The 22,631-nt window shown below is 38.9% G+C and overlaps 6 protein-coding genes and 1 non-coding gene across 7 annotated transcripts; 4 read left to right on the top strand and 3 right to left on the bottom strand.

The window, feature by feature from the left end:
- The first annotated feature begins 539 nt into the window (after positions 1-539).
- On the top strand, positions 540-4,720 carry PPA4 (pyrophosphorylase 4). Its single transcript, XM_021963406.2, has 9 exons — positions 540-765; positions 2,178-2,348; positions 2,447-2,475; positions 2,891-2,956; positions 3,036-3,143; positions 3,458-3,523; positions 3,593-3,713; positions 3,826-3,907; positions 4,286-4,720. The coding sequence occupies exons 2-9, from the start codon at positions 2,180-2,182 to the stop codon at positions 4,326-4,328; spliced, it is 684 nt and encodes a 227-aa protein (XP_021819098.1). The 5' UTR covers positions 540-765; positions 2,178-2,179; the 3' UTR covers positions 4,329-4,720.
- Positions 4,721-5,567: 847 nt separating this feature from the next.
- LOC110761030 (uncharacterized) lies at positions 5,568-8,016 on the top strand. Its single transcript, XM_021963407.2, has 2 exons — positions 5,568-6,337; positions 7,737-8,016. Exons 1-2 carry the CDS (start codon positions 5,742-5,744, stop codon positions 7,741-7,743), a joined length of 603 nt encoding a protein of 200 aa, XP_021819099.2. The 5' UTR covers positions 5,568-5,741; the 3' UTR covers positions 7,744-8,016.
- Positions 8,017-9,414: 1,398 nt separating this feature from the next.
- On the top strand, positions 9,415-10,075 carry LOC110761010 (histone H2B.3). The gene has a single exon (XM_021963386.2). The coding sequence runs from the start codon at positions 9,523-9,525 to the stop codon at positions 9,925-9,927; it is 405 nt and encodes a 134-aa protein (XP_021819078.1). The 5' UTR covers positions 9,415-9,522; the 3' UTR covers positions 9,928-10,075.
- A 561-nt stretch (positions 10,076-10,636) lies between these two features.
- TRNAN-GUU (transfer RNA asparagine (anticodon GUU)) lies at positions 10,637-10,710 on the bottom strand. Its single transcript has one exon. It is a non-coding gene; the product is annotated as a tRNA-Asn (tRNA).
- Positions 10,711-11,023: 313 nt separating this feature from the next.
- LOC110761026 (histone H2A) lies at positions 11,024-12,456 on the bottom strand. The gene is made up of 3 exons (XM_021963403.2): positions 12,297-12,456; positions 11,976-12,208; positions 11,024-11,460 (listed from the first exon to the last, which is right to left on the bottom strand). The coding sequence occupies exons 2-3, from the start codon at positions 12,183-12,185 to the stop codon at positions 11,212-11,214; spliced, it is 459 nt and encodes a 152-aa protein (XP_021819095.1). The 5' UTR covers positions 12,186-12,208; positions 12,297-12,456; the 3' UTR covers positions 11,024-11,211.
- Positions 12,457-14,989: 2,533 nt separating this feature from the next.
- On the top strand, positions 14,990-17,082 carry LOC110760994 (uncharacterized). The gene is made up of 3 exons (XM_021963363.2): positions 14,990-15,230; positions 15,416-16,009; positions 16,486-17,082. Exons 2-3 carry the CDS (start codon positions 15,431-15,433, stop codon positions 16,900-16,902), a joined length of 996 nt encoding a protein of 331 aa, XP_021819055.2. The 5' UTR covers positions 14,990-15,230; positions 15,416-15,430; the 3' UTR covers positions 16,903-17,082.
- A 421-nt stretch (positions 17,083-17,503) lies between these two features.
- Positions 17,504-21,480, bottom strand: LOC110761034 (arginine biosynthesis protein ArgJ family). Its single transcript, XM_021963409.2, has 16 exons — positions 20,964-21,480; positions 20,729-20,852; positions 20,547-20,620; positions 20,348-20,392; positions 20,194-20,244; positions 20,027-20,095; positions 19,779-19,837; positions 19,536-19,605; positions 19,270-19,350; positions 19,113-19,199; positions 18,853-18,975; positions 18,608-18,670; positions 18,252-18,329; positions 18,028-18,173; positions 17,837-17,907; positions 17,504-17,668 (listed from the first exon to the last, which is right to left on the bottom strand). The coding sequence occupies exons 1-16, from the start codon at positions 21,129-21,131 to the stop codon at positions 17,586-17,588; spliced, it is 1,392 nt and encodes a 463-aa protein (XP_021819101.1). The 5' UTR covers positions 21,132-21,480; the 3' UTR covers positions 17,504-17,585.
- Between the last annotated feature and the right edge of the window lie 1,151 nt (positions 21,481-22,631).

Below are 22,631 nucleotides of genomic sequence, written 5' to 3'. Positions count from 1 at the left end.
AATACACTTCTTCCACCACAACAAAGAACAAACCTCACCAATCAAATTCCCCCTACCATGGCCCACATGATGACATGGCAGAATCCGACTAGGTGCGCAAAGAATCCACACGTAATTTTTGTACTCCATCAGTTAGGCAGACCCTTACTATTGCTTATATCACAAAAAACATTTTTCGGAAAAATGATTAAGAGAATTTATCCATGCATCCGAGATCATTTAATTTCTCCTTATTCAATATTACTTGTATCATAAAAATAAAATAAAAAATCCGAATACGATTTGTTTTAAAGACACGCCTCACCGTCCGCTTCACGTATGAGCAGCGGACCCCAAAAGAATGCCCCTCACGACCGTTAGGAACACCGTCTTTGTCTGAGGGTGGGGCCTTGCGCCAACCCAGTAAGGTTGAGACACGTAGTGGATCAGTGCCAGCTGGAGGCACGTTATATTCGGTTGGCCAGAATATACGGATGCCATAAGCATTTTCATAGCACCAAAACTTGGGAATTTCTCACTTTAATTTTTATTTTCTTGTTCTTTTGCCCTTTTTTTCTTTTTTTTTTCTTCCTTTAAATGGGAAGGCACAAAGAGAGCGGGAACACGTACAGCTGCCTATTGCTTTCCTCTACTTGAGCGCCCCATTCACTCCTCCTCTCTGCCCGCCTCCTCTTCGTTTTGAGATCTGTGCTCTTCTGTCGTCTCCTTCCTTCCTACTCGAGGCTTCTTCTTCAGCTAGGGTTTCGTAACTCCGATCCTTTACCGGTACGTGCTTGCTTTTACGAGTCCGAGACTGTCGTTTTGTACACTTTATGCTGCATTTTTAGCTGATTTTAGCGTCGTTTTTCTGACTTTACTGTGCATTTCTAGCTAATTTTAGCGTCGTTTTTCTGCTGTTTGTGGATCCGATCTTTTTCTCTTTGCTTTCGCTCGTAAGCGTTTGCTTTTGCTGCGTACGCTCCATGTTTGCGTTTTAATTTCTCTATCTTTATCGCCATTGGAAATGATTGTGTGGAATTTATGATAGTTTCTGAGATCAATTTTTCTAGATGCTGAGAGCTAGCCTTGTTCTTTGTTATGGTTCTGAGATTGCTCATGTTCTCTGGGTTGTGAATTACTTCCTATTTTCGTAATTTTAGTAAAGGTAAAGTCATAGTTTGGCAGATCTATACACGGTTTCGCCGGATATTTTGATTGCAGAAGTTTCCATACATTTTCATTTGCTCAGCGTTTACTTTTAAATAAACGCTTTGCTGACACGTTACCAGAAACATTTTGACTGTCAACTTGCGAGGATATTATTAAATTAATTTCTTTATTTTTAGCCTCTGTTGAAAAAACAGCTTTTAACAAAATTTGGAGCTGCTGATATTTGTCTGCAAGAAGCTAATTCGTCTCCTTAATGCCTTTTGTCATTCGCATCTGATAGCTTAAGTTCTGCAAATATGGCTTTAGTTTTATGTGATCTTGATATCAAAGCCCTCTTTTGCGAGAACATTTTTTATATACGATTTTAACATCTGGAACTGAAGAAAGAGCTTTTACAAAATTTTGTTGGCATTTTTTGATTTGGTGTGAGAAACTAATTCTTCTCCTTGCTGTCCTTTTGTCATTTGGATGATTGGATCTGATAGCTTAAGTCCTTCAAAAATGGCTTTAGTTTTTTTTGATCTTGTATATGAGTGTGTATTTGAGATATCAATGTTCAACTTCATTATGAATTCTGGAAAAATGGAACTGTTTCTGTATGTCCGTGTGTGTATATTGTACAAGGTTAAAGAAAAAGGGAAAGGAAAAAGGTTCAATTTGTTTAAATATATCTAAAATGTTTCTTCATAAGTCTTATCGTATTTGAAGGTCCTCAACATTTTGTGTTTGACTCTTGTTAATCAAAGGATAGAGCTCATATTTAGCATGACATTCTTTTATGATATTGATTACTACTCCAGTTGTCTGAGATAGACTTTTATGGCTTGTGCATATGCCTTCTTTTGTTGGCCCACTTATTCTAGATTTTAACTTTTGGGAATTGTGTTTAAGGCCTGTTAGACATGCTCCATGAAACATTGTTGAAAAAATCATATTCAAATCTTTTGCTTGATTAATTAAATAGCTCATAGAGTGTTTCCAAATGTAGTTCTGCTTTTGATGACTTCATGTGGTCTTATATCTTGTAGTTATGGCTCCACCAATTGAGACTGTTCAAAAAGTTGAGCCTCCTCAAAAAGTTATTGACTCCCATCATCATCATCATCATCATTCCTCACATCCACCTCTTAATGAGAGGATACTTTCTTCCATGACCAGGAGGTCTATAGCTGCACACCCTTGGCATGATCTTGAAATAGGTGAGCAGTAACTTTGGCAGCCATCTTGGTCATGTCAGCTTTCTTTAATTGTTATTGTACCCTATGTGTAACTTTTTTTCCTTTTCATTTTAATATAGGACCTGGAGCTCCAAAGATTTTCAACTGTGTAAGTATACTGAACCTTAATAACTATTTGATGCCTTAATTTTTTATTATAATGATTTTATCATTTGCTATGCTTGCTCAAATTATGCATTTTCCATGCTTATTTTGAACGAATATTGATTAGACACACTGAATAGTTGTACAATGCAAATACAGAACTGAAGAAGTCATCTTAGATTAAGTTGACCAACTTTCCAGCATGTAGTGACATTCTTAATATAATTCTCATTATTAAAATAATCTGCTCCAGAAGATAATTTTCTCTATAATATCATAGTTGACGGTATTTTCTCTAACTACTCAGTTTTCATATTCCAGTTCTAACAGTTACGACCTTTTTAGTACTTATTCAGAAACTATGTATTGTGATATGTTTGGCATCCTACTTATCGTTGTTCTTGTGGAAATGTATCCAGGTTATTGAAATTCCAAAAGGAAGCAAAGTGAAATATGAGCTTGACAAAAAAACTGGACTCATCAAGGCAAGTATTGCGCTAAGCTAATCTTCCTCATATTTTTAGTACATAAAGTATGCTTGCTGACAGGTGTTTGTATGCGCAGGTTGACCGCATACTGTACTCATCAGTTGTCTACCCCCACAACTATGGCTTCATCCCCCGAACTCTTTGTGAGGACAATGACCCCTTGGATGTCTTGATTATTATGCAGGTATTTTTATGCTTCTTTCCGTTGGAAATTCCATTTTGGAATTTTAATTTGAGAATATCACACAATGAGACATGGTTTATAGCATTCTAACCTGAATATGACATTAACCATTCCCTACGATATAATCAATCATATACATGTAAAATCATATAAAAAGTTGTGAGATTATTCTGACATATTTGTAAAGCTATGCACAGTTGCTGGTGAAATCATGTGTTATATTTGTAAAAAACTATCTATTTGGTTTATGTTGAAGCTGATGCTTGTATGTGGAAACTCACGCTGATGTATTTTGACTCTGAAAAAACTTACAGGAGCCAGTTGTTCCTGGATGCTTTCTTCGGGCAAAAGCTATTGGCTTGATGCCTATGATCGATCAGGTACATATTCAGACAGAAATGGTTGTTCTTTTAAATTTGTCACAAAGTTCTAATTTTCTATGAAATCAGGGTGAGAAAGATGACAAGATAATTGCTGTCTGTGCTGATGATCCCGAATACCGACACTACCAGGACATCAAGGATCTCCCACCACATCGTTTGGCTGAGATCCGGCGCTTCTTTGAGGACTGTATCCTTTTTGAAATTTCAGTTTCTAGAAATCGTAATTTTGTTATGTATACTGGTTCTTTTTCCAAACCCCTATTATTATTATTTTTCCCTTAACCAACCAAAAAAATCAGACAAGAAAAATGAGAACAAAGAAGTTGCAGTTGACGACTTTCTCCCTGCATCTGCTGCCTATGATGCAATCCAGCATTCCATGTAAGTGTTAATGCTCTCTGAAAATTATACTGTCAGTGGTGTTATGAGAATGTAGATGTTAGAAATCAGAATAGCATGGATACAATTCAAAAGTACCGAATCGCCCCTTGACTTTTCAAGTTTTGATCATTTCTGGTTCTTGAGAAAATTGATTTGAACTGCATTTGTCGGCCTAAATTTCATTTCACATCAGCCAAAGTCAAGCATTTTAATACCAGTTCACATCCTCGACCAAAAGTCGGGGTTAGATGCCTGGATTCAGTTTACATTTGGGTTTGTCTAGAGAGTCTAAATAGTCTAATATTACTTGTCTACAAACTTAAATGAATGGAGTACGAACTTAATCTCTCAAACTCCCTTTGTTCTAATGTGATATAGGGATCTATACGCGGACTACATAGTGGAGAGCCTCAGGCGGTAGTTTGTGCAAGCAACGAATCTTGGTTGCTATCATCTATCATCTGTAATGAAAATAACTTTATTATTGTGTTGTTTATGCATACATTTTGTTTCGCAATGTATGCATGTGCTTATATACTACGACTCTAGATGGATTGTCTCCTCTGCTTCATATGACAAGTATTAAAACTCTTATACAGTAATGAATATCGAAAACGACTGGAAAAAGAATTGTAGTTTGGGTTGATATATTGGTTTTGTGTCATTCTTCATTCACCCTGGCATGGGTTTGAAACGAAGTGTACTTGTATGCATTGCGGCTGTTCTTTTCATTTTTTTTTAAGTAAAAATGTATTCTTTACTATATGTCGATGTAATGAAGCAATTCTCGTGGACAGTTGATTTTTTGTAGAAGGCTTGAAGGTGGATTTTGTAACATCAATGTATCGTTTGTTACGGATTTCAAGTTTTACGGTTAATATGATGAAATAATCAGCTTAAAGTTAGTTTAAAACACCAAATGATCATTAACTGCCCACCAGGCTGACCAGCTACATTTCCATCACTATCCACATTAATCATCAGGCAAACTGATCAAATCGTTCATAAATTTGGAAAATATCTGAGCCAATATATTGAGTTTCAAAATCTATCCCTCATAGGCCCCTTCAATTTACCGAGAGAATGATCAAAGATGAAGTAAAAGCACGTGAAACTTACTAGGCTGAGGAAAGTTTCCAAAGCCGCATAACAGCAATCACCAGTCGAAGAAACTAAGAACTTTCCTGCCAGCAATTTGCCTCCTAGCCTCTTCATGATCCATTCCATAGTGCCGCCGGCAAAAGTTTCCAGCACAACATATCTAAATTGCCAAGTTATACAAATATGTCAACCAAAATAAACCCATCAAACTTTAAAATTAGCACACACACTCATGATATAATACATACCTACAACCATGCCAATACACAAACTTTATATTGATATAATCTACGAAGAGGAGATTAGTGAAAGGGCACACATTCACTGCTCTGGCCAACTAACTTAACTACGTCCGCAAAAGCAAAGAAGAAGGGTTGGGCCTAATTATTAAGTAGCCATTGTGCTTAGAAGCAGTCACAGCCCATAGGTTGACAAAGTGATAAACGTCCAGGTCACAACCACGGTGTATTTATCATCTCTACATCCACGTGGCTCCATGTCACCTGCACACCTGGCCGAAAACCCCGAATCCTCAATCATCTAAGCCACCAAAATCAAAATATTCCCAACGCAAAACCTAAAGCTTAAAGCCATAAACCCTCACCAAGCAACTGTTTTCTCCTTCCTATCCCCAAAACCCAAAAACCCTTATACTCTATAGGGCGATGTCGTAAAACCCTACATACCAGTCCGAACCCGAACCCGAAACCAAAACGAAACCAAGCAGACCACCATGAGCTCCTTCACCAACACCACCAACTTCGACAACCTCATGCTCCAAACCCTCATGGGCAGGCTCCAAATCCGACCCCCAACGAACAACTCCTTCCTCTCGCAAACCCTCGAAGAACTTCTCTTCGACGCCGCCAATCTCTCTGGCGATGAAGACGATGACAACGAGAACAAGACCCAGCTCGCCAAAGAAGAATCCAAGCTCGAGAAGGACATCATCCGGGTCATTCTCAGCGGCAAGACCGATTCCCTCAAACCCAATTCGGGTCAGGCCGTGACGATTGGGGAGCATCACATTTGTGTCGGGTTTCATGAGGAGACGGGTTCGGATTATCGGGTCTGGGAGTGGCATGGGCATATCATGCTCTTCGATGAAGAAAATGGATACACTCCAGAGTATATATATGGGAATTACTTTGAGAGACTGATTGGCAAGGCTCGTACTGGCAGTAGTGGTGCTCGTGTTGAGGAGGAGGCTAAGGAGGAAGAGGAGGACAAAGAGCAGGTGGGAAATTTGGGGCTCAGGGAATTGATTGATGGTGGGGATTCGGGTCAGGGTCGGATTCTTCATCGGAATATCAATGCTGGTTCTTCAAGGTTTATATGAATTAACGTTTTTTTTCCTTCCATATTTTCGTTTAATGTGCTTGTGTTTTATTGCTTTCGCATTTTTTTACTGTTGAAGTGCTTTGGATTTTGAAAGTTGTTGTGAGTTGCAGAAATGCTATATGCTATGTGATCTTGGAAACTTGTTGTTAGTGACTGCGCTGTTCTACTTAAATTGCAATTTTGTGCTCATTAGCCTAAGATTTTATCCAACTTCTCACATTGAGGTTTGGAGTAATCCTTCACTCAAATATCAGAGTAAAGAGCTTATGCCAACTGTTTTTACGAAAGATGGCACATATGGAAGGACACATCTATTTTGTAGTTAGAAATAGTAGTAAGTTGGATTTCTGTTTGTTTTGAAGTCATCATAATTGTACTAACTTAAGTTGAAAGCTCAAAAGAAGATCATGTATTTCACTAGCACTGTAATGAACAGATATGCAGTAGGTTGATGGAATAAGATTATAACCATTGGTGATTTGCTTGCTTAGATTATGAAAAAGGTTATCCTTTAGGATGTTCAAGATGTTGACATAAAAGCTTATGAAACTTCAAGTATCTGCCTGCTATTACCAGGTAGGCTGAGAAAAAGAAGTTTTGGTCAAGTAATTTTTCATATATATAGTCTGTTATCTTGAAATTGACAATATGAAGAACTAGGGACTAATTCTGCTACCACCCGCTCTTACCATCAATTGTTGCCATCTTCGGCAGGCATCACACAAGGACCTAGGGGTTATTCTGCTTCTGCTTGCTCTCACCATCAATATATTCTCATATTTGGTATTCTTAACAATATACTCCCAGCCACCCTTGATTGTTGACCCTTATGCTTGTTCAATCAATCTGTTTCATGTTGATTTAATGACAAGGAGGTTTATAGTCCTCTTGGAATATATGTGTTCTCTGTCTAGATAGATCTTGTTCTTGTTTCAAGTTGGTTGCTCCCTCAATATCTTCTTCTTCATCGTCCTCTTATCCCCAATGGATTCATGTGGCAATGTGAAGAAAAAGAAAATAATTGTAGCAGTTGAGTTGAATTCATCTTTAAGTAAGTTGTGCACATGATCCTTCTGAAGTCTCTTTCTCAAGCCTTCCACCAAGCATTATATATTACTATGAAACCTTGGATGTGGTATGTTTCCTTGTAATAATCTTCTACACTTACTTGAATCATCATGTTCCACTCGTGTTTGTGGTAAGCTGTGGTTCAAAGCTCCAAACTGCCAGGAATTTGTTTAGGATTTTGGAATCATGTCACCACCTTCATGCAAACTATTTCTTGTCTTACGGTATTTAATCATTCACTGTCTATATGTACAAACCATGCCGACCTTGCCATTTGCTATGCTTTGCGTGTTTTCCATGATTATCTTTCCTCTTACAGGGTTTAGTGGAGATCAAAGATTTGGTTTGCATAAGAAGTATTAAAGAAGGAGCTGGCAATGATCTTCTCATTTCATTGTTTACTTGGGGTGGGAGATCAAGGCTACTTATCAATTTAGAATGGTATTTGTATGCTGTTTTCTGTTAGCTTTTGTTTGACTTTCAATACGTTGGACAGTACAGAAGAGGAAGAAGATATGTTTTGTGAGACTTCATTATGTTAAAGTAGTTTTTGATTAGCTTATCAATGGACGAAAATGGTGCATCCATCTTTGATTTTACTTGGTTGTAAATTTTAGTTTTGCCTCTCTGGCTAGGCTTGTGGTTAAAGCTAGGGGTCCAATGGCCATTGGTGATCATTTTCAACGAAATGATTTGCAGCCCCCTGTGTGTCTGTGTTAGGCCTTTAGCCCCGTTATGTGCCCAAAAAAAAAAAGAGACTCGGCCTCTACTCAAATCGTGGAAAAAAAAAACCAGAACAAAACTACTTTATTAAGTTTCTGCCCAAAAAAAAAAACTTTATTAATTTGAATTGTTTCAAGATACATTACAAACTCTTTAGTTTTTTAATGTTCATTTCTTCAATTTAAAATAATGAAAAATAATACTTTAGAAATAAAAAAGTAACACATTTCTCCCTTCGCTTCATAAGGATACGGTAAAAAGTATGTACAGTTCAATTAACTTTTTTTCTTCTTCTTCTTATAAAAACAATAAATTAATTTAATTTAATTTAATTTATGGAATAGAGGGATTTGAACTTCGATGCAAAGCGTAGGTTCCTTGTCCTTACCAACCGACTGAACTCACGTTTAGAGATGGCAATGGGGCAAATCGGGGATGGGTATGCTATTTTGATCCTCATCCCCGTTAAGATTTTGTTCCCCATCCTTGCCTCCATATGGGTAATATTCAAATTGGGGATTCCCCATCCCCTCCTTCGTTGGGGAACAAGTTCCAAAGTCTTGCCCCATTACAAAATACCAATGAGAAAAAAAAAAGTTAGAAACTAAACATACAATACAAAAGTTTTGTTTTATACTTAATTCAATATATGAACGAGGAATATAAAATATGGGGATTAGAATACCATATCCACCCCATCCCAAACACCATATCCGAAAACTTCTCCAAATCCGTCCCTCCCCATACCCAATTTATATCCTTTATACTCTCATAAAGATTGAAGTCTTGCAAAGACTGTAACCCGTGGTGGGGAAAATTGCCATCCCTACTCATGTCAACCACATTTTTTAAAATTTATTTTAAACCCAATTATAATTTTGAAAAATAATAGTTTCAGATTTTTTTTAAAATTAATTCATAAAACAACAAAGAAAATATTAATTGGCATTTTGTTACCAAAATGGGTCCAGTCACCCTTGAGCAGTCCGTACTATATCTATTTGTTAATTGTTGCGAAATAAAATCTAAAATCCTACGGTAGGGAGAGTAGCCAAGTCAATTTCTCTTCAAGCAATCGTACGGTCCATATTTGAGACGGAAGCCAAATCAACTTCGTAATCCGTTAAGACTACGACTGACTCAAAAGCATCCGCCATCCCACATTCCAAATCAATCCAACGGAGACGAAAACACCCACGTCACCGATCCTCGTGAAATCACAAAACCCAATCAGAACCAACCTCACCACACTATATAAACACTCGCGCACTCTCCTCTCCATCAACCAAAATCCCTGAATTCACTCTGTGTGCAGAAGACCGTTCTCCTTCTCATTCGTCAGTTCGTTCGTATCGGATCAGAAGCAACAAAAAATCGGCGAAATGGCGCCAACGAAGGCCGAGAAAAAACCAGTCGCAGAGAAAGCCCCGGCGGAGAAGAAGCCGAAGGCCGAGAAGAAGATCCCCAAGGAAGGCGGCGTCGAGAAGAAGAAGAAGAAGGTGAAGAAGAGCACGGAGACGTACAAGATCTACATCTTCAAGGTCCTGAAGCAAGTGCACCCCGATATCGGGATCTCGAGCAAGGCCATGGGGATCATGAACAGCTTCATCAACGACATATTCGAGAAGCTCGCGCAGGAGGCCTCGCGATTGGCTCGCTACAACAAGAAGCCCACCATTACGTCGCGGGAGATCCAGACCGCGGTCAGGCTGGTCCTGCCCGGTGAGCTCGCCAAACACGCCGTTTCCGAGGGCACCAAGGCCGTCACCAAGTTTACCAGTTGTTAATTTTTTTTTTCTCTTAAAATAATTTTTTGTGATTATAAATATTTTGTTGATCCAGGTTTCTGGATATGGTGTTAGGGCAAATTGGATATATTAATGAAATTGGATCCTTCATTTTAATAAGATGTGTGGAGAGGTTTTATATGGTGCATGTTTTATTTTGTGGGATTCGTTTCATCTGAATCTGGTTTGAATTTTGGTAATTTTGTTAAGACCAATGAAAATAAGGAGGAAGAGAGAAGGGTAAAGATAAGTTGAATTGCTACAAATCAAACCTTTGAGTTGCTTAAAATAAGCAAACTCTTGATGCGTGAGAAAGGTCTCCACTTATGCCAGGTGATATGTTGTTTTGTTTGTATTAGAAAAAACAACGAGAGCATTACAATTAAAAAATAAAATAAAATTTACGCAAGTGATTTATTGATGAACATAGTTACATAAAATCTTTGAAGAAGACATCTCGAATGATATCGGAAGGAGACTCGAACTATGAACGAACATGTATTCATGAATAGCGAAAGACCATAAGGAATGAACAATCTCAAAAGTTGAATAAATTTTGAGTTTAATTAATTTAAAACGATTTGGTAGCAATATACTTGCGTCTTTTCAGTAGCTTTCAAGGGGTTTTTTGGTCCCCTATTTTTCTTTTTTCTTTTTTGAGAAAAAGTAAAAAACCAAAAGGTCCAATATTTTGTTAAAATAAAAAGAACGCTAGAAGGAGGGCTCGAACCTCCGACCTTGTGGTTAACAGCCACACGCTCTAGCCAACTGAGCTATTCCAGCTTTTGATTATTTTTCTATGCATTTTCACATATAAACGCTTATACGTAAGAATTCAAATGCGGCACCAAATTCATTATCAAGGATTTCAAGTTCAGTCACAATTCTGGCCCAAGTTTAACTGCCCTGGTAAACAGGACTGCTTTGTGTTTTTACAATACAACAAATTGTCATCCATCTTGATTTAGAATCTTTATTGAAACACCCAAGCATCATGAAGCAGATGCTCTCCAAATAGTAAGAACAAAGTGCAAACACACAAGCAAATTATATTATCTCCAATTGCAGCATTGCAACAACAAGAAGTGAAATCTAGAAGGGGGCTAATTTCATTTCATTAGAAACATGGATGTTCTACAATGATCTGGAAACACAGAGTACAATGGACTGAAATTCTAGGGGGATAATGACACATGAACCATCCTACTAACCAAGTACGCACATGAAGACTTCGATACAGAGATACATTAATTTACTACCCACAGACATTACTAGTTAGAGAAGTTAAGCCTTCTTGGGGGACTTGGTGGCCGTGCCCTTGGCCGGAGACTTGGGCTCCTTCTTCGCAATCCTCTCTGGCTTCTTTGGCAGAAGCACAGGGTTGATGTTGGGAAGCACACCTCCATGGGCAATTGTCACACCAGCAAGGAGCTTTCCGAGTTCTTCATCGTTCCTCACGGCCAATAGCACATGCCTCGGAATAATGCGGTTCTTCTTGTTGTCTCTTGCAGCATTTCCAGCCAGTTCCAAAACCTAACCAAATCACTCCCATCACGGTTAACACTAACTCATAGCAACTCATAGAACATGGTTCATGCCATATACACCATATGCTTGAACCCCATTTGGCCACTGAGAACAATGTAGGCAAATTACAACAAAATAAACTCACTTGTTTATCAAATATTAAATCTTTGACTTTCAAATTGAGGGAATCAATTGAAACCCATGATCAAAGTATCAATTATCAAACTCAGAACCCAATTAAGTTGCTGAACTATATCACAAAAATTACGACCTCAAGAGGCCTGTTTGCATGCGAAATTGAAAAGCCTAACTGAGATGTTTCAGTAAAGATAAGCTAAGCTGACTCTTGATTTGCTCTACAATTAGAAAAGCCACGACTTTCCATTTCCTTTTTCCATCAGTTTCTTACCCACCAAACAGATCCCAACTGATAATCAAAATCAGAAACCCTAAGAACCTTAAGCAACATATCAGCTCAATCAGAGAGAGACAGAGACAGAGACAGAGGAAGCTAAGGTTACCTCAGCAGCAAGGTACTCGAGCACAGCAGCCAGGTAAACAGGAGCTCCGGTTCCGATTCGCTTAGAGTATCGGCCATTTTTCAAATACCGGCCAATACGTCCAACCGGGAACTGCAGACCGGCTTTCACGGACCGGGACACCGGTTTTTTTTTGGGACCGCCTGCCCTCCTTCCTCCTGCGCCTTTCTTGAACTTTACCCCGGTGTCCATCACTCTGCCTCGGAACTTCTGAACTGAATTTCCCGAGAAACAAACAGAAACAATAAAAATGTAAAAGTCAAATTTTAGGAAATGGAGCTTGAGTAAAAGAGAGATATATACAGGCTAACTAAGGTTAGAAGACCAAGAATGGTTTGGAATCCGGGGACAGTGGCCGTTGGATTGGCTCCGATCGATGGTTGTGGGAATCTGAGTTGGCAATCCGACAGTGAGGAGTGGACCAAAGTGGTGTTAGTTGAACAGTGGAGTGCAATAGAGACAACAAACCAGGTGGAGGTCCCATGGGGGTTGTTCTTTCTCTTATTAGATAAGTTCCAATTTGGGCTACTGTTCATGGTCGAGTATGGATTGGATAAGTTAATAAATATAAGATATGTCGATGTAGGTGCTCTCACCGAACCTCCATGTCCGTGACTTAACAATGTTAATAATTATGATCAAACTATATATATTTTAAGAACCTTTTCTATTGAGATGGACGATGTTATACTAAACTCACACATATTATACGAATGTTAAGACTTAAACTCAGGACCTTTCATGGGGGGAGCAATTGCTCCAAATCAGTGGCAGTACTGTGCACAGGGCAGGTTAGCCCAATTTTTTATATATTAAAAAACCTACATATGTTAATATAAGCCTAGCCCAAAATTAAAAAAAATTAAAACCAAAACCTACACACATGTTGCCAATTTAGGTGGTCCCATATCTTCTCTCTCATCTTTTGGTTATGCGACATCTTGTTTCTCTCTCTTAGATACCCGACAACAGCAACTTCTCTCTCCCTCTATTGAGATATTTTGGGTGGTCAACTTGGCAACAACATCTTCTCCTCCCTTTTATATATATCTTTAATTATAGTTTTAATTTAAAATTGAGTATTCTGGGTTTAATTAGGGATGAATTATAATTTAGGGATTTCGTTGAAATTAATTAGAACTTTGATTTTAGGAATACCGTATTGTTGAGATGCTATTATGAGAATTTGGTTGATTTTTTAGTAGTATGTTTGATTAAAATTATTTCTATATATTATTCATAGGCTATCTTTTATTATATCGAAATCCCAAGAAAACAAAGATTTTGTTGTCTTTTTTTAAGAAAAAGAATGATGAGTCATCATCTAGTACATTGCCTTCTAGCACTTCTTTATCCATACTCCAATATGTGATGAGAAAAATCTTCCCGAGTCTCCAATTGTCGAGCCTCAAGTTGAAAGAGTTGAATCTAAAAGAGTCGATAATGATCATGATTTTAATATCAACTATCTTGAGTGTGAACCAGGATTACGTTGTCTAATATGCAAATATCCGGTGAATGAATAAGATAGTGTGCGAAGAGCATATATTATTTCAGAACCATGCCAACCCGAGTTAGAAGATTATACAAGCCACTTAGATGGGCGAGATTTTCTTTGATATAATAAAAAGTGGTTTGGCCAATTCACTTGGCTTGAGTATTCAGTTGCTAACCCAGCTGGCAATGGGTAGTGTCGTATCGGGTTCGTGTCGTGTCAAGAATGCTCAACCCAAACCCAAACCCAATCCGTTTAATAAACGTGTCATGCACGGGTTGACTCGTTAAGTTCTCGTGCGAGTTTCGGGTCGTGTGAAGTTAACCTGCTAAGTGGTAGCAACTAAAAGACATTAAAAATAAATAAATAAATAAACAAATAAATAGGTTAGTGGGTTGGTGGGTTACACGGGTATTTTAGCGAGTTGGTGGGTTAATAGGTATTTTAGCTGGTTGACGGGTTGACCCCCCATGACCTGTTTTGTTAAATGGGTTATATAGATATTTTAACGGGTTGGTGGATTGACCTCAAACTCACCCGTTTATTAAACGGGTCATGACGAGTTGACTCGAAATTGCCACCCTAGTTTGAGTCGTGTAACGGGTCGTGCCTGAAATTGCCACCCCTAGTTGCTAAGAATAAGGTATTTAGTTTTTCTTATTTTCATACCGTCGAATTTAGTATGAAAGTTTTGCTCAGTCAACTTTCGAATCCTGAAACCGCCAGTCAAAACCACCATCATGACAAAACTATTCTTAATTATACAACAAATGCCTTTTTAATAAAATAAACCGTGTACCTTACTTGAGTAATGTAATCCAATGGTAGAAAACTTGTTTTTGGCCTTAAATTATTAAAAGCAAAATAAAAATAAAAATGGCCTTTTGGTGCAAAGTGCAAGCAGCCGGACACCTCCCCATAAAAATCTGAAGAAAAAAAGAAAAGTTCGTTGACCCGGCCCAACCCAACTAAAAATCTCCCGTGACCGGCTGGGTTGCCAGCCGATATGAACACGTGTACGCCTCCGATTTGATTTGAGAACCGCCAGACTCGTCCGTGGACCCATTGACCCAAATATTCCGTCTCATTCTCCTTCATATAAAACAAACAAAGGAAAAACCCAACACCTTCTTCAATCCCATATCCCCTTTGATCCATCTCTCCGATCTCATCTCTGAAACCCTTGACTCTTACCCAACATCCCATTTGGCAATTTCTTCATCCTTCATCATGCTGTAACCCTAAAACCCCTGATTTCTAGACGACCCAGAACCCTGTTTTCTCAGATTTCACGTCTCTGGTTCGCGATCTGGGGTGGTTTTGTGAGTGTTGTTTTGTGCAACGCGCGGGCTTAGGGGTTTCGAAGAGCATACGATAATGCCTTCGGTGCCCATTCAACTCCTGCTACGACCCTTGGTCCCTAACTTGACTTCCTTCCACGGCGGCTCTAGCTCTCATCGTCTGAAACGTATGGAAAAAAGCGATCGGCGTGGTAATCTTAGTTAACATTAGGTTTTAATATCACTTTGGGTTGTTCTTTTTGTGGTTCTTGCTCAGCTTCCCAGACTCCCTGTTTGTTGGGTTTTTGGTGTTCTTCTCGTTTTGTGGTCTGCAAGAGGTTAGATAATTTTGTCAAGAAATCTGAGGTTTAGGGATCGGAGGATCCGTAAGGCTTACAAAGTTTGGTATTGGTTTATAAGTTCTTGGTCTCAAGGTTATTCTAGCTCTGAACTTTATACGAGGTAATTAAATTTTACGACTTTATGTTCATTTTAGTTCAAATCGTTTATATTGGCAGCTGGATATCATGAATTAGATTGAATATGTAGTTCTTTTTTGCTTTATTATGTGTTTGGGTAACTGGGTTGATTTAATTTCTGGAGTTGCACTTAACGTTCATTAACATGTGGGTTTTGGCACTATGTAGAATCTGGTATTGTAGATGGACATAAGCTCTCCGTGTGGTAAGTCGGTGTTGAAAAATGTAGGCAGCTTCCCAGGTTTGCAGCCCTCTGCGAACCAAGCACAAAGTCCTAATAGTTCGCTTTCGGATCGTTTGGTAAGTGACCTTGTAAATGCTGTTGACGAGTCCTTGAATATCAAAGATGTTGGAGAAGAGTCCTTGAATATTAAAGATTTGGTTGAAGAGTCGTTGAATCTCAAAGATGTTGGAGAAGAGTCCTTGAATATCAAAGATTTTGTTGAAGAGTCGTTGAATCTCAAAGATGTTGGGAAAGAGTACGTTGGTATCAAAAATGTTGGAGAAGTGGAACATGCTTCTTCTAATGAGGAAATTATTAGCGGCGTGGAGGAAAGCGACGCATGCGAAGGTCCTAAAGCACAACAGGGAAAAATCACTCAGAAGTGCTTGAATAAGTGTGTAACCTTTCCTAATGCTAATGGGGTGCTGCCTCGTAATGCCTCCTCAGATATGGCAGAGGAGGAACCCAAAACAGCCATGCAGACGCCATTTGTGGAGGAACATCTTCACCAAGCTTACTCACGCTCAGTGTCTTTGCCTGTGAGTTATCTGTGCTTATTGTGAGAGCGTATTGGCCATAGAGTTGTATACCCCGTCGTTCTTTGCTAATACTATGTTTTCACTCTTGGATTTCGCATTAGTCATTGCTACTACTGATGCCCATGAAGCATTGGTTTCCCATTAGTCATCACTATCTCATCTCCATTTTGTCGGTAGTCTCTGCCTAGCTCGTGCAAGGTGCTGGAGCTACTTTATTTATGTGCATCTCCTCTGTCAAGTTATCCAGAAAAGTTATAAAAAGAATGCTTCTTTGATTAAACTGCCAGTCTTAAAGAAATATGTGTATATATAGTTAGTGTAATTATATTTATGTTTAAAACAATTTTGACTGAATATCATACTGTCTTCTAGTTTTGGATGGATTGAACTGGCTACTTGAAAAGAAATGTTGTGATGGTCTACTTGAGCTTGCTTCCTCAGGTCATCTGCTCATAGGTTTTATTGTACTTGTGCAGGCTCCTTCGAAGCTACTTTCTGCAATGAAAGGCAGCCGGGAGAAAGAGGGGTTATCACCAGGGAAACTTACTGTCACTTGGGCCCCTGATGTGTATGATCCGCCTACTACATCGATGTCGCACACAGTTACAGGCAAGAAACAGCAGAAGTCAAAGAACAAGAAAAATTGGAAGAGAGATGGAAAGAAGGGGCAAAAGGGCAGCTCTTCTCGAGGGAAAGAGAAGAAGCAATATCGCAAAGGTGGGGCTTCCGAGAGGTCTCACAGATATCTGGATTCCCGTGAAACATTGGTTGACACGAACAATGATTTTGGTGACCTTGTGGTTGGCAGCCCAGACCAACATTCTTATTGTGGGAGCTCCTTATTGAAAAATTCGCTCACAAGCATGCATTACCCAGTTGCAGAAGCCCTGTGAGCAACATATTTTGTTGCGAGTATCACATCCTACGCTGTGTACATAAATAATTATCACTCACTACAGTTCTGTTGGGGTGGGTTGGGTGTTTGAGAAAACTTGGAACAATATGCTACTCTGTTTGTGTCTCTCGTTGAGCCAGTGTGGTGATCCCTTTATATATAATGTGTGGTTTTCTTATGTTCCTTTTGCAGCAGCATTTTGTAATTGTATTCGGTGTAATGGGTTGGCCTCACTTGTTAATTTCCCATTTCGATAAATTTATAGGATTCTTTGTTCTGTATGGATATGGCACTTTTGTGTGTGCATCAAGACACATTTGCCTGCATATTATTCAAAAAAGGTTTATGAATACACAGATTTTAAACCTGTATCCATAAGGCAAAAGCATGGTAGAACAACCCTAATTTCATGTGGAGGAACATTGATTTTAAGCACGTTGGAAATATAGGTGCATAAAATAGCGAGTTGGGGTTTTGATATTGAGGGAAATGAATCAAGTGCTCGTGAAACCTGGAACAGTGTCTTGACATTACATTGTTTAAAGGACAATGCATGGTGGTTTTGGACCTTCTGGTGTTACATTCACTCAAGGAAATGCTTAAGGACAAAAAGAATTGAAGACTAGACTGATAAATATCTCATTTGAAATTCCAGTCGGGCATTACACAATGACGAGTACTTTATGTTGTGTACTCGGCATTAATTTTAACATAATCATAACTTAAATCACAGCCCCATGCTTGACCTCGTCCCGGACCATCACCTGTTCAAAAGTAAAGGGCATATCAAACACAATGGAAACGAAAGATGGACCAAGAAACTTAAGTTTGCAGGCTTAGTTAGAACTCAGGCAGATGGAATTAATTAGTTAGATTGTGGTCACAGTTGAATATCCGACTTGCATAATGCTCCACTTGGTTCAGAAACTTACCCACAGATACATTGATTGCAACTGTGCCATGGATCTCACCAGCCTTCTTGAGGTAGTCACTGGCTGCACCCCTGAAACGAGATCCAGCTAGTCAAACTACTAGGTTTAGAATAGATCTTCTCCACAGAGAGGAAAAGATGACATGCTGAAAGGGAAAATGTGCTTGACACAAAGAAAACCTTAGGAGTCACCTGTCAAATAATTGTGGTTCCCCACCATCCATGAGCAGAATATCCCCTAGCAATACTCGGAGCTTGGTTTGGTCAAAAGATATTCCTGCATAGCCTGCAGCAGCAGCGATGCGTCCCCAGTTTGGATCTCTGCCATATACTGCAGCCTGAGTGGCATTTGGGAAATAATTTAGTATTTGGTATATTGAAGCATCAAAAAGGTAGGCAGGGTTGGGATATCATGCCTTTACTAGTGAAGAAGATGCCACCGACCGTGCTATTTTTGCTGCTTCAGGCTCACTGTCTGCACCAGTCACCGTTACCTGCACATCTAGTCAGGATTAGCAAGGCATTTTTAAAGTCATACATGAAAGACCATAAGTTCATCATCGTCAATAAATCAAAGTCCAAATAATTTGCATAGTCTAGTACTTAGATGCCCAGATCCTACATTGAGCATTTTACAACATATCATTATATTTGTGATTAAAGACATGAAAAGAAACAATGATTAAGGGACCATAGAATTGAGTTGCAAGCTTCAAATTTATTCTTTCACATACTTTTGGCATCATTACTGATCTCAAATAAGAATGCAGACCTCAATTAGGCATGTTGCTCCTTCTCCATCCCAAGCTATGGATTTGGCAAGACCTTGCATTACCTGCAAAATGAATACGGTAAAATATGAATCCCAGAAGCTGGTTTTAGACTGCATAAAACATATCAAATGGAAAAGTCAACTTATTCTTTCATTAGTTTCCAGTGATGTCAGAATTTTGGAGCTCACTGTAACAGATTTTTAGATAACAGAGGAATGTAAAACTTAAATGAAGTGGAACTAACCACATCAAGGCCTGCTTGAAGTTGTACTGCTTCATTACTGTTGTAGGAAGATATCTTGGTTGATCTAGATAATCCACTAGCTAACGCAATGACAGTGTCATTGGTACTCGTATCTCCATCTACCTGCAGAAAACCCATACATGTGGTGGGTTATCATACTACAAAATAAAAATGCAACAAGGTAGGTTGATTACACCACGTGAGGTGTAGCCCCACTAAGTTATGGTGTTCAATAATTGGAAGAAAAAAAATGTACATACTGTTATTTGGTTGAAACTTCGGTTGACAGCAACTTGAACCATTTTTCTCCAAACATCACTGCTAACCATTGCATCAGTTGTTATTACCTGTCCATGTAATCATATTAGTTAATAAATAACTAGTCAAACATCAAGAGAGAAACACTAGAAGACATACTCCAAGCATGGTAGCCATATTGGGGTGGATCATCCCGGAACCTTTTGCCATTCCCCCGATTCTTATATCTGTCCCTCCAACCTGAAAAATTCACCAGTTTTTTTTTAAGGACCAGCCTGGTTTCTATTTAACTGCCTACAGGTTTCAAAAATAAAAACATGATATTGCCAAAGTTTTGTACAGCTAATCAGCAATTAACATAATACAAAAGTAGCAGATATTGCATTCACTACAGATATAAATACAGGAAACAAGATCTTGCAAACCTGAGACTGAATTGCCACACTCTTGCTAACGAGGTCGGTTGTTGTGATTGCCACTGCTGCAGCATCTGCCCTGCAGACCAAGCCAAAATGACTTCTCAGGGAGATAATTTAAAAAATTTAACCCCAAGGTTTCACAGAAAAAGAAAAACACGAACTGAAATTCGATGCTGAAAATAAACACAACCAGGTATATATGAAATTATTTCAGTTATCTAAGTCAAGTTCAAAACCATTAACATTTACCCCTCAGTTGATGCTGATAGTGAATTAACCAGTTTTGGAAGAGATTTTAGAAGTGCTTCCTGCATATGAAAATTAAAAAATGAATCGTTTGTACAACATTTAGAACAGGTCATGTTATAAATCTTCCTAAAAAATTTCATGCAACATTTATCAGCTGATCTGTTAATATTTCAAGAAATCCTGTGCAAATCAGTATGATTAGAATTTTAGCATAACATGGAAACAGGAATATGATGGTTATATAGTACCTTTTTTATCCTTTGGCCAATCACACCAGTGGATTCAATCAGCACTTCCTCAGGCTTCATTTGAAGTAGCTGCAGTACAAAGTTTCATACTTACAGGGGATAACAAATCCAGCCTATGAAAGAGCATCTATCAGATTAGGGTGTTTGCCACCCTTAATGCCACATACCTTAGCAAGGCTGCTGACGGACTCTCTTACATCCTGGTAACCTGCATCACCCTGAGAAAAATGGGAAATTTATTAGCGTGCAAGACTAACTGTAACAGCATACTCAAGAGTATTCAATGGGACAATTGACAATATGCATCAGTAAACGCCCTACCGTCGCTGCATTGGCTTGACCAGCGTTTATCAAAACTGCCCGTGCCTAACAAGTTGTAAACACTTTTCGTTAGCAGATCAAAATGACAAAATTAAAACATGAAAAGTAATATAAAACCCAACACAAACATATAGAGCACCACATTTACAATAAGCACAACATCACTGTCTAATAAATAAAAGAAGCTTTTCCGTCTCACCGTTTTGGAAGTATTTAATACTGTTTTACAGTATAACACTGGTGCAGCTGCTACCACATTCGTGGTAAATGCCCCTGTGAGTAAACCAACATAGAAATAGTATAAATTTAAAAAAAATGTACAAAATTAAGTTGCTTAAAATAACATTACTAAGAAGCATAAACCGAACACAAGCAACTCACCAGCAGAAGTGGCATCGACATCACAAGTGACAAGTGCGAGATCAGGCTTGTCACCTTTGGCGCGAAGACCACCGTACAAACCTGCAGCTTTGAATCCTTCTGCAGCTGTAACTCCGCCGGGAATCTACAGACTCGATCACAGTCTCGATAAAGTTCAAAAATTTATCAAATAAGAAAACATAATTGCAGGGATAAATGTGAAGTAACCCAAAAACGGCGTCGTAGAAAAGGTCACCTGCTTCCAAGGCCCTTGAGGAAGGAAAATGGGAGCTGGTGGAATGTGATTGGAGACTTCACTTGCAGTCATTGAAATAGCCGGAACTTTGAAGTCCCTCCTTGACGAACCGAAACGAGGAATGGCGGGGACTTTGATGGAGACGTACTGAGGAACGCATACATACATCTCTGCAACACAACTGGAAGCTACTGCCTTCTGGAGTTGGATTTGAAAATGGCGGTTTTAGGGTTTTATGGTTGAAGTGAGGGGGTTTTATGATCGAAACGTATTTATTTTGTTCCGGCGGCCGAAACGTTTCGAATAGTATAGTGCGTGAGAATTAAGAACTCGAATCGAATCTCCTCTCACTCTCAGACAATTGGGTAGACGGACAAAGTCTTAGGTGTGAGTGTGTGAACAGGACACTGGACAGGACTGTCTTACGCCGCCCAGAAAAAAGAAAAGAAAAGAAAAGCCTATGTTATTATTTGTCACTGTATTGGTGTACCTTGGTTGATAGTTTTAAGTATTTCTTAATGAAACATCCGTGCACAATCGGACTTTGATCTCAAATGTGTTTTGCATACTTATCTGAAAAGCAATTGTTAAAAAAGCACATCAACTTGGATCACTCCCAATGGACTTTTGATGGATTTGTGCATGTTCATTTCCTTTTGCTACAATTGGCTAGACATGCAAGGTCATACAATTTTGTCTTCTGATACTACGAAAATGATATGTCCCTAGCATCAACCAACCACAAGATCTTTCTACGACATATTAACATGTATATTTTCAAATACAAACAATAACCACCTGGATCCTGCAAATAAATGGTGAATCTTTAGAGCAACAAATATGCAAGTCCAACATGTTAAAACTAACATCACCTAGATACAATGCACCACATGTCACTTACAACTCCTCTCCGATTTACTTTTTTTGTTGTTGTCAAGAACTCTAATTTCATTCAACTTGAAAAAAGAGAGAGTACAACATACAAGAGAAAACAAATACTGAAGGGAGGAGTGGAAAACTAAACCAACACTCAGTTTAGTACAAAAGGGGACCCCTCCCAAACACATGCAAACTAAGGTGGACCAAGTAGACCATCAGAATTGAGAACGTGCATGAGAGCAAGTGGAGCTCTATTGAGCCAGCATCGCTCTTCCACCAGACCTCTACCAAGCTTTGCAGCTTCATGAGCAGCCATATTTTGGCTTCTAGGAGCCCAAAACCACTCACAGGAAACAAAGGAAGCCGCCAACTTCCTAATGCCCTTAATAATAGGCAAGATAGTCCATGCTCTATTACCCAACTTGCCATTTAAACCTTCAACTAAAACTTTGGAATCAGATTCCAAGATTACTCTCTGATGCCCAAACTGTGCAGCCAACTTCAAACCAGATAGAGCCGCTTCAGCTTCAGACATAAGGGCCAACTCACAAGAGTTAGGACCCGCTGTTCCACCACAAAAAACACCAGATGAGTCACGCAAGATCACCCCAAAACCTGCCAAACTCACAACGTCCGATTTGCTTGATTGATAATTTCAGTCTACTCTATTCTATAAATTCGGGGGCTTTCCACCCTATGAAATTCACTGAATTATGAGACAATGTTCTTGGTTTATCATGACATCTAATCATTTAAGTAGTAAGAAAAATAGAAATTTCAAGTATGAAG

The sequence above is a fragment of the Prunus avium genome, chromosome 6 (assembly GCF_965620075.1).
Source record: "Prunus avium chromosome 6, drPruAviu1.hap1.1, whole genome shotgun sequence".
NCBI classification, from domain to species: domain Eukaryota; kingdom Viridiplantae; phylum Streptophyta; class Magnoliopsida; order Rosales; family Rosaceae; genus Prunus; species Prunus avium.
This window is presented reverse-complemented; position numbering and strand designations above follow the sequence as displayed.

Coding starts and splice junctions, on each gene's coding strand:
- PPA4 (XM_021963406.2), top strand. CDS start 2,180: ATGGCTCCACCAATTGAGACTGTTCAAAAAGTTGAGCCTCCTCAAAAA. Junction 2,957..3,035: donor AAAAAACTGGACTCATCAAG/GCAAGTATTGCG, acceptor TTGTATGCGCAG/GTTGACCGCATACTGTACTC. Junction 3,144..3,457: donor ATGTCTTGATTATTATGCAG/GTATTTTTATGC, acceptor AAAAACTTACAG/GAGCCAGTTGTTCCTGGATG.
- LOC110761030 (XM_021963407.2), top strand. CDS start 5,742: ATGAGCTCCTTCACCAACACCACCAACTTCGACAACCTCATGCTCCAA.
- LOC110761010 (XM_021963386.2), top strand. CDS start 9,523: ATGGCGCCAACGAAGGCCGAGAAAAAACCAGTCGCAGAGAAAGCCCCG.
- LOC110761026 (XM_021963403.2), bottom strand. CDS start 12,185: ATGGACACCGGGGTAAAGTTCAAGAAAGGCGCAGGAGGAAGGAGGGCA. Junction 11,461..11,975: donor TCGAGTACCTTGCTGCTGAG/GTAACCTTAGCT, acceptor TGATTTGGTTAG/GTTTTGGAACTGGCTGGAAA.
- LOC110760994 (XM_021963363.2), top strand. CDS start 15,431: ATGGACATAAGCTCTCCGTGTGGTAAGTCGGTGTTGAAAAATGTAGGC. Junction 16,010..16,485: donor CACGCTCAGTGTCTTTGCCT/GTGAGTTATCTG, acceptor GTACTTGTGCAG/GCTCCTTCGAAGCTACTTTC.
- LOC110761034 (XM_021963409.2), bottom strand. CDS start 21,131: ATGTATGTATGCGTTCCTCAGTACGTCTCCATCAAAGTCCCCGCCATT. Junction 20,393..20,546: donor TATTAAATACTTCCAAAACG/GTGAGACGGAAA, acceptor ACAACTTGTTAG/GCACGGGCAGTTTTGATAAA. Junction 19,200..19,269: donor ATATGGCTACCATGCTTGGA/GTATGTCTTCTA, acceptor TTACATGGACAG/GTAATAACAACTGATGCAAT.